This window comes from Semicossyphus pulcher, unplaced genomic scaffold (genome assembly GCF_022749685.1).
Source record: "Semicossyphus pulcher isolate SPU_LCO1_2020_fin unplaced genomic scaffold, fSemPul1.0.p SCAF_11, whole genome shotgun sequence".
In the NCBI taxonomy this organism is placed as follows: Eukaryota; Metazoa; Chordata; class Actinopteri; order Labriformes; family Labridae; genus Semicossyphus; species Semicossyphus pulcher.
This window is the reverse complement of record NW_027211615.1, coordinates 13,338,870-13,352,791: the sequence shown is the minus strand read 5'-3', so window position 1 is coordinate 13,352,791 and position 13,922 is coordinate 13,338,870. Positions and strand designations below refer to the sequence as shown.

Here is a 13,922-nt window from a genome sequence, read left to right as displayed (position 1 = left end):
ATGCTTATGCATTTTGTACTGATATTAACCCAGATCCCTGCCACCCACCTGAATTGTCAATTCCAACTGACTATTGTTGGCAAGCTTTGTGCCTCATGAACTGATATCCAATTTCATTCAGCGAAGTCGTGACCACTTTCTGACCAGTTTCTTCCACTTTAGAGTCCAACCGAAGCCAAATACCTGGAATAAAGACCTGTCTGGTGCACTTTTAAAAATTGCTTATAGAAGGCAGAACTGGGACAACCTGTTCCTTCAGCCTATTTCAGAGAGAAAGCTGTAGCGGCGAATAGTAGCAGCAAGTTTCCCAAAAGATTCAAGGGCACAGTGAAAGCACTGTGAAATGCTGTCAAATCACTAATGTGTCTAATGGAATAGCAATTTGTACTGACCTGAGGTTTAGGAGTCAGATTTATGCCTCAGGCAAGGACTTCCTGCTGCAGAGAGAGAGGCTTCAAACACTTACAAGAGTTTGAGAACAAATCAATGAGACACTCTGACGTAATGCATTTGTATTTGTATGTTAAAAGAATAAGAATATGATTAAGATATTTCCTAAAATCACGTATGAAGAGAGATAAAATGAGAGCGCACATGAGCTACAACACTCATCATCAAGGTTTGTTAAAAGCCACATCGTTGGGTTGATCTCATCACTATTTATCAAGGACACCTTCTCTCACTATAAGCTCCACGGGGAGTATTGAAGCAGTAAAGGTCAGGAAGTCATTCATCCTCTCAGCGTGAGAGGATATCCTATCTGCAGCAGACCGGACACGACAGGAAAATTCAGGGAAAGGTCAAAGTTCAAATCGTTCCCCTCTGGATTAAAGAGTTGCTCTTTATTTTCAGGTTGACTTCTGACTTGGTTTTTGTGGTGATCTGATTCAAAAGGTCACTTACAATAATGGGCTCTCATCTCATCTTGTTGAATACAGGTTTTCCTTTCAGAGTGGAGCAGAGCTGAATACCCAACCTCGCAATACGTCCACTGGTTTACTGTTTGCACGGTATCTGTGTTTTTAGAGTAAAACAATTAATGGAGTTACTAATGTCTGAAAACAATTTCACCAGTACTTGATTGAACTATTTGATTTTGATGGATCAATACAGCTCTCGTGTCTGCGCATGGAGTGTGGAGCTGAAACCAGCAGAGGATTAGCCTAGCTTAGCAAAAACACCACAAGCACAGTGACCTAGTTAACCTTGCTCTGTGAAATGTTTGTCTTTGTTTATCTATATCATTTAATCTCATTAACTGATATAATATATAGCCTTAAACAAATATTTTAAAGCTTTAAGCTACAATTAACTTTGTTAGTAACAAAGTTTAGGGTTTAAGCTAGGATTGGTTCAAGGACAGAAATATTGCTTAATCACTAGGCCAAACACGTCATGACAGGCTCTTGGTTTACTTTGTTTGGAGCCAAGTTAGCTGTTTTCTTCTGCTTCTAGTGTTTATGCTAAGCTAAGCTAAGCTATTTGTCTCCAGCAGCTTTGTTTGCGCCACAGATGAAAGAGTCGGTCTTGTAATAGTATCTAAGAATGACAAAGACAGATATTGGTTCATTGATTGAATTTCAAAGACCCTCTGATGCCCATTCTTCCTGTTGTATCAACAGTGACACGTCCTATTCAGCTCTGGTCAATAAAGTAGCAGGGCGCTGCAAGCTAACAAAGGAGTAAATAGGTTGAACATTGGGAGTCTCACAATGGAGACAATTGCACGCTATTTCCAAACTCTCTTCTTTTCAATAACATGTGTGTAAAGCAACCTGTTCTCAGAGCCGCACAGCTGAATGTAAAAAAGGAGAGAGATCAAAAAGACGATTATGAAGCCAATTATAAAAATAATACCGTAATTAGGATACGTCACACAAAGTCATTTCATGCACACACACACACACACACAGCTCCAGCTCCCTCTTAATGTGTGAGGTAACCACCTTTCTCACGATGTACCTCTCCAGCATGAGAAGGCAGTAGTTGGCGGCTGAGTCACAGTGTTTCTCTGATGTCACAGCAGACAGAATCGCTAATGAACCAGCCAAGCTCCAACCGGGCTGGCTCTGCGGTGGCAAAATACTGTCTTTTTGCGCCTCTCAAGCAGACGTTTGAGTGCTTTAAGTGACTGCATGGGTTCTCTAATACAGGTTAAGATAGTGCAGTCTACTCCATACTCCGAAACCACCATCCCTGTGCCAACTAAGAGCTCAAATCTGATGTTTTTGTGTCTATAAAAAGCCGCTCAGTAAGCACCTCAGCAGTGAATCATCCTGGCTGCTGTTTGAAGGTCACAAAGTCGAGGGTTGTGTCCTCTCCGTGTAAAGCAGCATATGAGGATGTGCTTATGGTCCTGTCTGCCTGCTGACAGGGCAGAGGCTGGAAGGTGACGCGCAATGTCACTCTTTGTTTGCCATCGTTAAGTAACCTGTCAGATCACATTAAGGAGAACCGTCACAGACCCTGATCGGATTGGGTTTTGTCTTTATGTTGCAGACTGCATATTAGAAAGTAGAAGAAGTTGTCCTGTTAAACAACAAACACAGAAACATCCTGACAGGTAGAGAAACACAAATGACATGACAGGTGTGAATGCAGCGACCGGAGAGTGACAGCTTTCTCGATCCATGCTGTGCTTGTGAGCCATGAGGAACATTTTGTAACTTGTGACTCAGATCAGTTTGTCAGCGCTGCTCCATTATCAGCCAGTGACTGTCATTGTGTGCATGTGTTTACAACACCATTGTGTGCCTGATTTTTGAGCTGCAACAGGCAGCCGGCTGCAGGTTGTTTATTTGGGACAATTGCGCTATAATTCTGAGAGAAATAATGGTCAACATGAAAAACAGACAGTGTAGGTATGCAATTTGCTCAAATAAAACAAAACAGGAGTCATTTTTGTGTATTTTTTTGTACCTTTTGGACACACTGTTCTGATGAAGTAGTCCTACAAGGATAAGAGGTGTGATTTTGGAGAGCTTTTCATGTCAACAAACTCCACAAGGGACAAATGGACAATGGACCATAAACTTTAAAAATAAACACCTAACTGTAGCATGTACTAATGCCTTGCTATATATACTATATTATTATCGTGAATATAGGCTTTGTAGTTTTCAGACAATCCCCAAAAACCTGCTGCTGAAAATACTCACAAGAGAAACAAAATTGCAGCTGCAAATAGTCCCTTAAGGAATACACTATTTACTCCTAGTTTAAGAGACATAATACTACAGAGCCTTTCTTCTCTACCTATTTGAAAAGTGAAACTGTTTTAAAGGAAAAAGCCACTGTCAGTCAAAGCTGGTGTTCTCTGTAATCGATAGAAGCAATAATATCTGAAATTGACGCCATAGCTGTGGAGAAAGTTGTAAAAACAGCTTGTAGTTTCGCCCATTCTACATTCCTACAACACCCTGCGTGCATTGCGCCCCTGCCTCTTAAAGGAATGGCCCAGCGAGAGACACTGGAGTGAGATACTACCGTTTTCGCTGCAGGCAAAGGCTCAGAGCGGTACAGAATCAGAAATACATCGAGAATATACTGACAGAAAAAACTTCAGGTCTGCAGTTTACATTTCAAACCTGACGATTTTGAACGAGACATGACATCGGAGGCGGGCATCCTAGATTAAGGAAGTGTAGTTTAGCAAGCTCCCTGGCCTCCAGATGACGCATTTTACGTAGTCTGGTGGAGGTTTTCCAGGGCCCATTGGAGAAGTGGATAGCGTCCTCCAAAGGCACAGAGCGAAATTGCATTTTTTTCTCCTACCATAATGGCATTAGCTCCCCATAATAGCGTGATAGGACTGAGGTTGAAAATCGGCGAACTGGCCCTTTAAAAGGGGAGACATTTTTAAGAGATTTATTCTCAATAGGAACCTGTGGGTTGGCAGCTTACTACCACAGACATTTTGGTGAAGTCAGACTGACTCACACACTTATCCATTTTTCCATGACTAACAATTTAACAAAAGGTGAAAGAAAAGATTGAAACCAGTTTTTCATATAAAATATTTTATTCTAAACCTTCTGAAAACTTTGTCATGATTTGAGGTGACATACCCACATAAACATATTAACATACTGGAAACACACAGTTGCCATACTGTTATCAAAATCAAAGCAAAGCCTGCGTTTATTAAAGACACATCTGATCTATAAACACTGTGGAAGTAACACTTAAAGTAGCATGCAACACTTGTTGAAATCATTTCGATTTTGTAGAATGTGCATGTGTGTGCATGACGCCTCACATGTGTATTGGCACATTTTTACAGATGGGTTTATTAGAGATCAAAACTTTAAAAATAAGCTGTTAATTCCTGACACATTGGGTCTCATTTAAAAATATTTTCATGCATAAATTATTTGAAATTGTCCAAATCCAAACCAAAGATGTGGTTAATGAAAAATGGATTTTAATGTCACTGATACAAATTTTTATTACAAATTTGCTAAACCACGTTTTCTTCTGTTGTGATCATTGTTTTTATGGCATCAGGTTAAAGCCTTTAATTGTTTTCACGGCATTCCCACTGAGCTAACTGAACTTCATTGCATCCATAAATCCCAATGTGAATCATGTGCTTACATTCATAATGAGGCTCATCTCTGCCGTCATGAATGGATGGATACATTCAACATGCTTGAGCTGGGATTTTGATGCATTCACAGACTTAATTAAAAAGTGTTACCCTGGGAGAAGAAGAGGATGCCATGTGAAAATGCTGTGGGTGGAAAGCAAATGAGGTTCCTCAAACCCCAATGCACACGCGCATTCACACGTTCACACACACACACTTTCTGTAAACACAATCATGCTTACGAATCCTCACATGTGGTCATACATGGCCTGACATATTACGTAACCCTCCATCGACAGAACTCCTCGACTTGCCTCCCAGTGGCTGTCAATCACACGGCCGCCTGGGAGAATGGATAAAACGACTTTCAGGGGATTTCGCTTTGAGCATCTGCGCTAGGACCGTTCCCCCCCCCAGGCGATTTAACATTAATGTACTATTAGCCTCCCTTCCAGTGTTTTGAAAGTCACTACAACAAACAACAAGTGTTTCGATGCCATCGATTGCTTTTAGGAACACAAAAAGAACATGATGTTATTTCAAGAAACTGAACCAGAGTCTCTCTGCGACTCTGTGTACACAAACACTTACATTTCAGTCAGTCAGTCTCTGCACAAACCAGTGTTCATATAAACATCATTTCAAGAAAACCAGGAAATTCAGAACAGAAAAAGACGGTACATTTATAACCTACACTGGGCTGAACCATGTATTTGTAAATACCTTTATGTTTGTGCCATTGCTGCTTGCTAGTTTCACGGTTGAGTGACGAGTTAAACTTAAGAGGTCTCTGTAAACACTTATGATTAAATAACAATTGGAGAAATGTCCAATATGCTGCTGTTATGTTATTTAGCCAAAACATTTTTGAAGCCAAGTTAGGTCAGGTCATTTTTGTGAAATATGATGACAACTCAATATACAGCTGACCTTACTTCCTTACCCGTTTTATTCTTCGTTTAACACAAGTAATACAGTTAATGTATGTTTTCTCAATCGGCTAGGCAACACTACCAATTAGAAGTTACCGGAAAAATAGGATTCACTAATCTTTCTTTTGTCACACATTAGCCATTTTCCTCTGACGTCAGGCTCAGGGTGGAAGCTTAAACGCTATAATACCAAACTGCTGTGTTCTAGGTTGTATGTTGTATTAGCATAGAGAATCTGAAATTATGATTTCACTTCTTCTGGATTAATGAACAACTGCAAAGACATTGGATAGTGAAAGTGTGAAGGATATTGGGTTATATTTTAAACTAACTAACATGACTTGTTAGGGACCGTTCGACAACAGCTAAGGCTAGCAGCTAGACACTTCCTAGCTAACGTGTTAGCTAACAAAATGTTAGCTAGGAATTTACTTTCTTGTGTTAGCCGACGTATTTTTTCAAACATTTTACGCGAGCTAGGATTTTACATCTTCATCTACATCATTTGTATCATTTAACAGTACGAAAAGTAAAATTAGCTTCCAGCCACTTTTTAGCTAACGTTAGCTGTGTCCCAGATGCAAATTTGCGTCAAATGCGTCCTCCTTTTCCCGGGCCGCGAAGGAGGCCCCCGATGGATCCTTTGCGGCCCAATATATCCCAAGATGCAATGCGCGCCAGTTCAAACAAAATGGCCGAGGAATACACTTTTGTAAAAGTTTATGGTTTCAACTCAGACTAATACTTAGCGTTACACGTATAAATAAACAAAAGTGCCTTTGAAACAAATTATCTTTAAAATAATAGCTTAACTTGCTCTACGTTAGTTATGTCAGCTAGTTAGCCCGCTAGCTACCTGTTCCAAGCGACAGGAGCGGCGTTTGGTGATGCAAGAGTAAGGGCTGGAACAGCTGGTGATGCAAACAGGAAATCCTCCGTAGACCAGACCGTGTCATTTAAGTTTGGCTTTAACTTTCTATGCAGGCTACGAATGACGCAAAATCTGTGGACCGCCTCCTTCAAAGGCTGCAGCCCCTGGACTGGGATACAGTTGCAAATTTTATTAAGAAGTGGCTGAATGCTAACTTTAGGTATTGTCTAACAGTAGCTAAGGGGTTATCAAATATGTTGCTAAAAATAGCCTGATGTCCCTCCAGACTTTCACTAACCATTTTCCATAAATGGAGAAGCAGTAAAATAACAACATTTCAGATCACATACGTTTATACAACCCACAACCTAGAACGCACTGATTAACGAACAGCGTTTTAACAGTTTCTGAGCTTCCCAGCCCGAGCACCAACTCTAAAAGGAAAATGGCTACCATATAAATTTGGTCAGACCGAGTGTGTTCTGTTTAAATGTAGTGACGTATAAAGCTAAATTGGCTACATGTTAGCGTACAAAGATCTGAATCAACCATTGCCTGCTATTTAGTGAAGGAATAAAAATATAGAAGATATTAAGTTAACCTGAATGTTCTGTGACAAAAAACAACCACTTCATAAACCATAAATTATAGACATTAGGTATAGGAGACGAGTAGACTTGATTAGCCACACATGCACATACTGTGTTGTACAGTAAGTCACACTGCGTTGTGAATGTGTTCTGATGCTACAAACTGTAAATAGCATTATGTATTGACGATATGACAGCATATTTTGCTGGATAAAAGCACTGAATAAGACCATAAGACACAATGCAGACACCACAACCTTACATGTCCTCGTCATCAAAGGCATCCATTCTCATTCTTGCAAAACATTTCCTGATTTCAGTACAACTAAAAAAGCAGGCTTAAAGTGTGAACTCAGAATGTGTTAAGAATCAAAGTGAGATATTATCTGTGCCACAATCCAACCATTCTTATCATCTTTAACCGACTCCAAGGCGTTTCTTTAAATAATTCTGTCATTATACTATCAGAGTTTTATAGGCGGGAATATGTAGTCGCTATATAACCTACTTTAAATAGAGGTTTCTGATGGTGTACATTCAGTATTGGCATCTTCGTCAGCTGGGAACATGTCCAAATGTTATATCTGACAGTTGAGAGCTGTGTGAAAACCAGTAAGGTAAAGACACAGATGCAGCAGAGCCCCAGAGCTTTCATCTCTGCAGTACCATACATGTCGTGATTCATTTCAAATTGGATAAAAATAGACAGTGCCGGCTCTCCAAGCTCTACTCCACCATAATGAAAAGACATGACAGTGGGTTTCAATTTTTAGGAACCAGCAGATTCAGAAATAACCGAACGCACTCCTGATCCTTTGATCATACCGAGGGCCTCTGTGATCCCTCTGGCAGAAAAACAGGAGCATTACTTTGGTATAGGGGGAGAATGGGGTCTGATTGCGGAGTCTGGCACTGCGTGGTTAATGTAACTCTCGGTACAAAAAGACACTAGCAGACAGAAAGATGAGATTTCCAAGTTATTTCAAGAAACCGTTTCTCCACCCTGTTGCCATGCATGCTGTGGATTCCTCTTAGAGTTACTTAAATAAAAACGTCTGTGTCCTTTCCTTCCATTTCCGAGTTGCCTCATGCGTCTTTAGTGCTGTGCTCGTATGTAACAAATATGAGTGGACAGAAAGCGTTGCCTAGTCTTTCATGCGTCACCATCCTCACATGTTCAGTGTGGTTTTCAGTAAGGCACAAGTGGATTATTCCTTAGGGTGAAAAGCTGAAAGTCAATCATGGAGGAACAGAAATGTCAACATTCGTCTCTTTAGTGAGGGCAGACTGACAGGCGAATGCAAGGCATACAAATTCATACTGGAAGAAGTGTAAACGAAAAGAGAGAAAAAGCCACATTCCTTTGTGTTAGCACGGGACCGTTGTGTTCGTTGTTGAAATGTGAGGATCCTCTTTATCTGATGCAGATTTCAGGGCCTCTGGTTCGACAAGAGATGAGCACAGATACATCTATTGCTTTCTAAAATTCTAAGTACTTATTTCTGTGTGTTCACAGACTTTTATGTGGGTATGTAAGAAAAAGATGTTGAAACCTCAATATGGGCTTTCATTTTTCTTCCTGCTCCTTAGAGAAGTTTGTCTGATACAATCATTCGTTCCAGTCTGGAGCAGGCTTCTGGTTCGGCTTGATCACTAGCAAAGCTGTCGACATTATGTAAAGAGGTCTGACTCCTTGATTGAATGACTGGAACCTGGGAGCAATGATGGCGTATGTTTTTGTGATTTTTAAGCACGCCCATGAGATTACAGAGCTCGATGATTGATCTGTGTTTTGTCACTCAACGTCTCCGTCAATGATTGGAGCATAATCCTCTTTATGGATTCACATGGCGTCCTCATCTAAGATGCTCCTTCAGAAAGCACAGAAGTGTATATGTGTCTTTAAACTCTGCCTGCTATTAGATTGTTTCAGTCTCATCAGTAAATCTCATTTTAGATTTTCAATGATTGCAATCTCCCGCCGGTCAGCGTAGTCCGGGCTGAGGCCGTTCAGGTAGAGGCTGCCGTTCCTGGCCAGGCCCCCCGAGACGGGAGTGAGGGAGAGAGTCAAGCTGGTGTAAGCATCTCTGTCCTCACACAGGTTGGCTGACAGCGTCCTCTTGCCGGGGGTCATTTCCTGATTGATGGACGTGTTGATACCCAGCTCGGACGACAGCTTGCGCTTGATGGATGCAGCTCGCTGGAACTTGTCATAGATGTCAACGCTGAGTCGCCGACGGGTCTCTTTGAACTCTGCTGAGACGTTTGCTGTCCACTCGGCCGCGTGAGCACGAAACTCCCCGACCTGTAGAGAGGGACCCAAGATTGCAGGTGGTCACGCACAGCATGTTTCGTCAGAAGAACGACAAACAAAATATGTATTTCAGGGCTTAAAATGCTGGAATGCTCCTTTAAATTGCAAACATTTGCATTCTTGAAATCTTTACAGATGCTTGGTAGCATGAAAACAAGACAATGAGACCACATTTTAAACACACAGGTGCATTCACAGCCTTGCATTTCAATGAGTCCTGTAAGTCCTGTCATCCATTTGTGTGGCGTTTAAATGTCTATGTCGAATAAAGGAATTGGGAATGAGCCAGCAGTGCCGACACCTTTTGTAACTGTAAAATAATGACCTATCATACATGCACAAAAAACCCTTGTCCATTTTGAAAGTATTCTTTGGTGCGAGACAGAATAAGCTAATAGAACTGACCACCTAAATGTGAAGAGCACACTAATAATTAATGGAGTTCACGCTTGTGAACATACAGTAAATGCCACTTCCATTAATCTGTTCAGACTGCTGTTTAAAGGCTCTCGCCTCGAGCCTTCTTTCACATGACTTGGCTGCTCTCCAATTAGAGATGCACATGAAAGAACGGCTGTAACCTTCATCTATTATTTGCAGTAAATGTTCATTTGTCTTTGAGTGTTACTGCAGATATGGAAGGTTAAAAGTGTAAAGAACAAACTGAGGAACAGATGTGCGGAGGTAAAAATAGTTAGCTGTTAGCCGCTATTAGCTTCTGGGTTGTTTAAGAAGCATACTTTTAAGGTTTAGTTCCACATTTTGGGACACAAACGTATTCACTCTCTTGCTAAGATTTCAATGAGAACATCCCTTCTAGTATCCTTCCATGACACTACGCTATCAGCCTGTTAGCTTAGCTCAACAAAGAAATACAGCAAAACCGGGCGAAAATTAGCCTAGCTACATCTGTAGGTAGCAAAATCCGTCTACTAGCATCTGTTATGCTTACTAATCGCACATTATGTCTTGTTTGTTCAATTCGTAAAACAAATTCCAGCAAGCAGTGACTTTAGATAACTGCTTTTGACCAAAACATAGTTCAGCACATAACCCTGTGAAAAAAACAACCTGTTTTGAATAGTTAGCGTTAGCGGTGCAGACACATTTTTATAAAGCTAGTCTTTTTCCCCCCCCGTTTCCTTTTTGCTAAGCTAAGCCAGGCTAAGCTAAGCTAAGCTAACAAGCCGCTGACTGACCATGCATACATTTACCAGACAAAAAGAGATTAGCATCAATCTTCTTAGCTAACTCTTGGCAAGAAAGCAGATAAGAGTATTCCTCACATTTTCAATCTGCGAAACATTCAGATTCTGTTCTTAAGTCACGAGTCTTACTTTAGGAACCTCCAGCAATAAAAATGACAAGTCCGTCTTGTATGACCAGCATGCAAAATGCCCCAGGTTACAGGAGACTATGTACTGTGTCTGGTTGGCAGAGTGTGTATGTTTATGGTCCTTGAGAGGCAGCGCGGGGAGCGGAGTGCACACATCATTGATCCTCCCTTCATAATATATAAGGCCTTTTTCTCAAAGCTGTTCTATAATTCATTAGACTCTGAGGTGTGCTCGTTTAAAGCGGACTTCTGAGCGCATATGTGAGAATTTATGGTGTGTGCGTGCATGTGTGCGCACATCAGACACACACAGTAGAGCACAAACACTGGAGTACGTGATTTCTCCTGCTTCTTCTCACTTTCTCTGCCTGATCATCCTCATCCCCCTCCCCCAACCCCCGACCTCGCACCGAAACATCCTCTCTCACTAATGTATTTCTCTGTAGAGCTCAGAGCCTCCGCCGCTGCTCTCCTAATTATGCCTGTGCAAGGATTCCCACTGCAGACTAGTCTCCTCTTTTTATGTTATATGGAATCAAGAAATGTGTCTGGTTTATGCCTGAGAGTGGGTGTTTGCGGGATGGTGGTTCTCTCCATCCTTTTTACATGTAAATAATGAGACTGCCAGAACAGCAAGGTGTGTTATTACTCGACTGGAGGCACAACAAATATTTAATCCTACTCCTGTACGAGGTGGTATTTTCTCCGCAGGAAGGAGATTTATCACTTCAGATTAATGCACAGCGAACAGGAAAACACTGAGATATTACTGTCACAATGAAGTGAGACGGATGTGATCGTACCTGTGAGCTTACCTGTGAGCCGACGAAGAGTTTAACTGGCATTAGCCTTTAAATATGAAAGAAAATAGCCTGCAGTTTGAGCTGAAAACACATTCTGAGCTGGTTTTTATGTCCTATAAACATCCATAATGCTGTTTGCCAGGCTGAAGTGCGACTTTAAGCGCCTCGGTATGCTAAACAAAGTGCTTGTCTAGCCTTCAAAGAGCTTTGGAACAACCTTTAGGTAACTTTTCGCTTTATGCTTTAAGGTTTGAACTTCCATCTTGAAATCTCTTCTTTCACTCTCCACACAACACTTTCTATTACTGCCAGAGACTGGAAGTGAAGTAAAAATCTGGCGCCTCTGTCAAGGCCTAAACTTTTTATCACTCTATTTTAGTTTATACTGTCCTCACTTGATGGATGTTCATAAAAAAAATGTGGTGGGTTCATTAAGGACATTTTTCTGGGAGGCCCTTAAAGTGAATCTGACCATGAGCTCTGAACATTTATGCATCAAAATTTAAATATACAGCTTCGGAAAAAGCTCCAAATCTCTCTCTACATGTCCAGCCCAATGCAGATCTGACCCCCATTGAAAACCTCCTATCTGTGATCAAGAAGAAGATGGATGTTTACAAGCCATCGAAAAAAGCAGAGCTGCTTGAATTTTTGCATCAAGAGTGGCCTAAGGCCCCGTATCCACATAGCGTCCTTTTCTGACAGACAGCGTCTTTTCTCAATTGTTTCCAATGAGGACAGAGCGTATGCGGCCGCCTTTTTCCGGAGCGCTCCGCCTTTTTTGTGCGACCTCTCCGAGCGCTTGGAGTAGAAAATCTCTGACCTTTTCAGAGAGGCGCTTTTTTTAAGCAACCTATCAGATGGGGCGCCACTCTTCACCTTGGTTACCAACAAACATGGAGGAGCAACTTGTTTTGGCCGTTTCTGTCTACCCGGAGCTGTACGATATGGCAAACACACAGTATCACAATAGAAAGCGATAAGCCTATCTGTGGGAGCAGATCGGCCGGACACTAAATGTTGCCGTTAAGTGTTGTGCTTTTATCGCCCTACGCGTTTTTAGCTTGTTGTTAGCTTGTTGTTAGCTTGTTGTTAATTTGTTGTCAGCTTGTTGTTAGCTGTGTAGTAAGTTAAACCTATTGTTGTCACAGAAACAAAACCTGCGTGCAGCATTTTTTCTCCCAATGCCTGCAGTGTTCTCTCTTTCACCACACAAGTCTTCATCACAGCGCTCTACCAGCTCCTTTCTGCCAGAAAAAGGCGCTATGTGGACGCAGGGCCTAACGTCACCCAACAGCAATGTGAAAGACTGTTGGAGAGCATGCTAAGATGCATGTAATCTTTTGTAGGTTTATTCCACCAAATATTGATTTCTGAACTCTTCCTAACTTAAAACATTAGTATGTTGTTGTTTAAAAATTAGCATGAACTTGTTTTCTTTGCATTTGCAACCAGAAATCTTCCTGCTGAAATTCAGTTTTTCCTCCTTTCCCAAAGAGAGGTTTCTAATCTCCTACTCGTGTCACCTCTAGAGGGATTAAAAACTCAAAGCACATCATCTCATACCTCCTCTTTAGTTTTCTTGGAGATGACCCGGAACCAGTCTCCAATCATACTGAGCACGGCGGCAAAGTACGCCAGGCCCACCAGGATCCAGAACCACACCACAGGTTTGTAGTAGTCCAGGTATTCCGGACTCTCTGACCCGGCTGTGGGACAAAAGACAACAGAAGCGGGTTACACAAGCCTGTTGCTTTATCCTGGGTTGAACGTGTTACTGAAAAAACTGTAATATTATTCTGAGAGGACGAACAAAACAGGGACCTGAAGCAGTCACTTAGAAAAAATAGGTAAAAATAAAAAATGAGACGGTGAATACAAACAAAGTCTGTCAACAGTCCCAATTCAGACACAGTAAGTGAACAGATGCCACCAACCAAAGAGTTGTTCTCCACCCATCGCCTGACACAGCCGGAGATATAAAGCAGCTGAGATAAAAAGCTCAATTTAGGGGTAAGGATCTGGCTAGCTTGCCATTCATCGATTTAATGGACAGTGGATAAAGGACGTAAAGGAGCTCTTAAAGCAATGAGCCTGCACTGCTGGAAGGTCTGATATGAGGAGTAAAATAATCTTTTGGAGAATTTCCTCAAAGCCAGTCTGCAGTGGAGGATGCCCCCCGACTCACATGATTGTCTTTTAGCTGTAAACTGAGGTTGCCAAACAGTATTTGACCCCTAGATTTCTAAAGGAATAAAGTCACCAGGTGCTCTATACTGTTACTGCATCATCAGTGCCTCTGATGTGTATGCAAACAGAGAGGGATCTAATGTGTGCCTACGTCCACCTGTAACGACCCTTGGTGTTTCCATTTTAGATAGTGTTCGTGTTTTCTGGCTGTGGTGTTTCCATTAATTGCTTCTCAGTTGTGAGTAGGACTATTTTGTAAGAATATATACAATTTAAGACTTATAAGCAAGAATAAAAG

The 13,922-nt window shown here is 41.5% G+C and overlaps 1 protein-coding gene across 3 annotated transcripts in view; it reads right to left on the bottom strand.

Moving 5' to 3' along the window:
* Nucleotides 1-8,929: 8,929 nt before the first annotated feature.
* kcnk2b (potassium channel, subfamily K, member 2b) overlaps nt 8,930-13,922 on the bottom strand; it is a 30,080-nt gene continuing 25,087 nt past the window's right edge. For all 3 annotated transcript variants that reach the window (XM_069657513.1, XM_069657514.1, XM_069657515.1), the window contains exons 5-6: nt 13,001-13,143; nt 8,930-9,286 (exon numbers count right to left, since the gene is read on the bottom strand). In XM_069657513.1, the coding sequence (XP_069513614.1) occupies nt 8,930-9,286; nt 13,001-13,143 (500 nt within the window). The remainder of the gene's footprint in view (nt 9,287-13,000; nt 13,144-13,922) is intronic.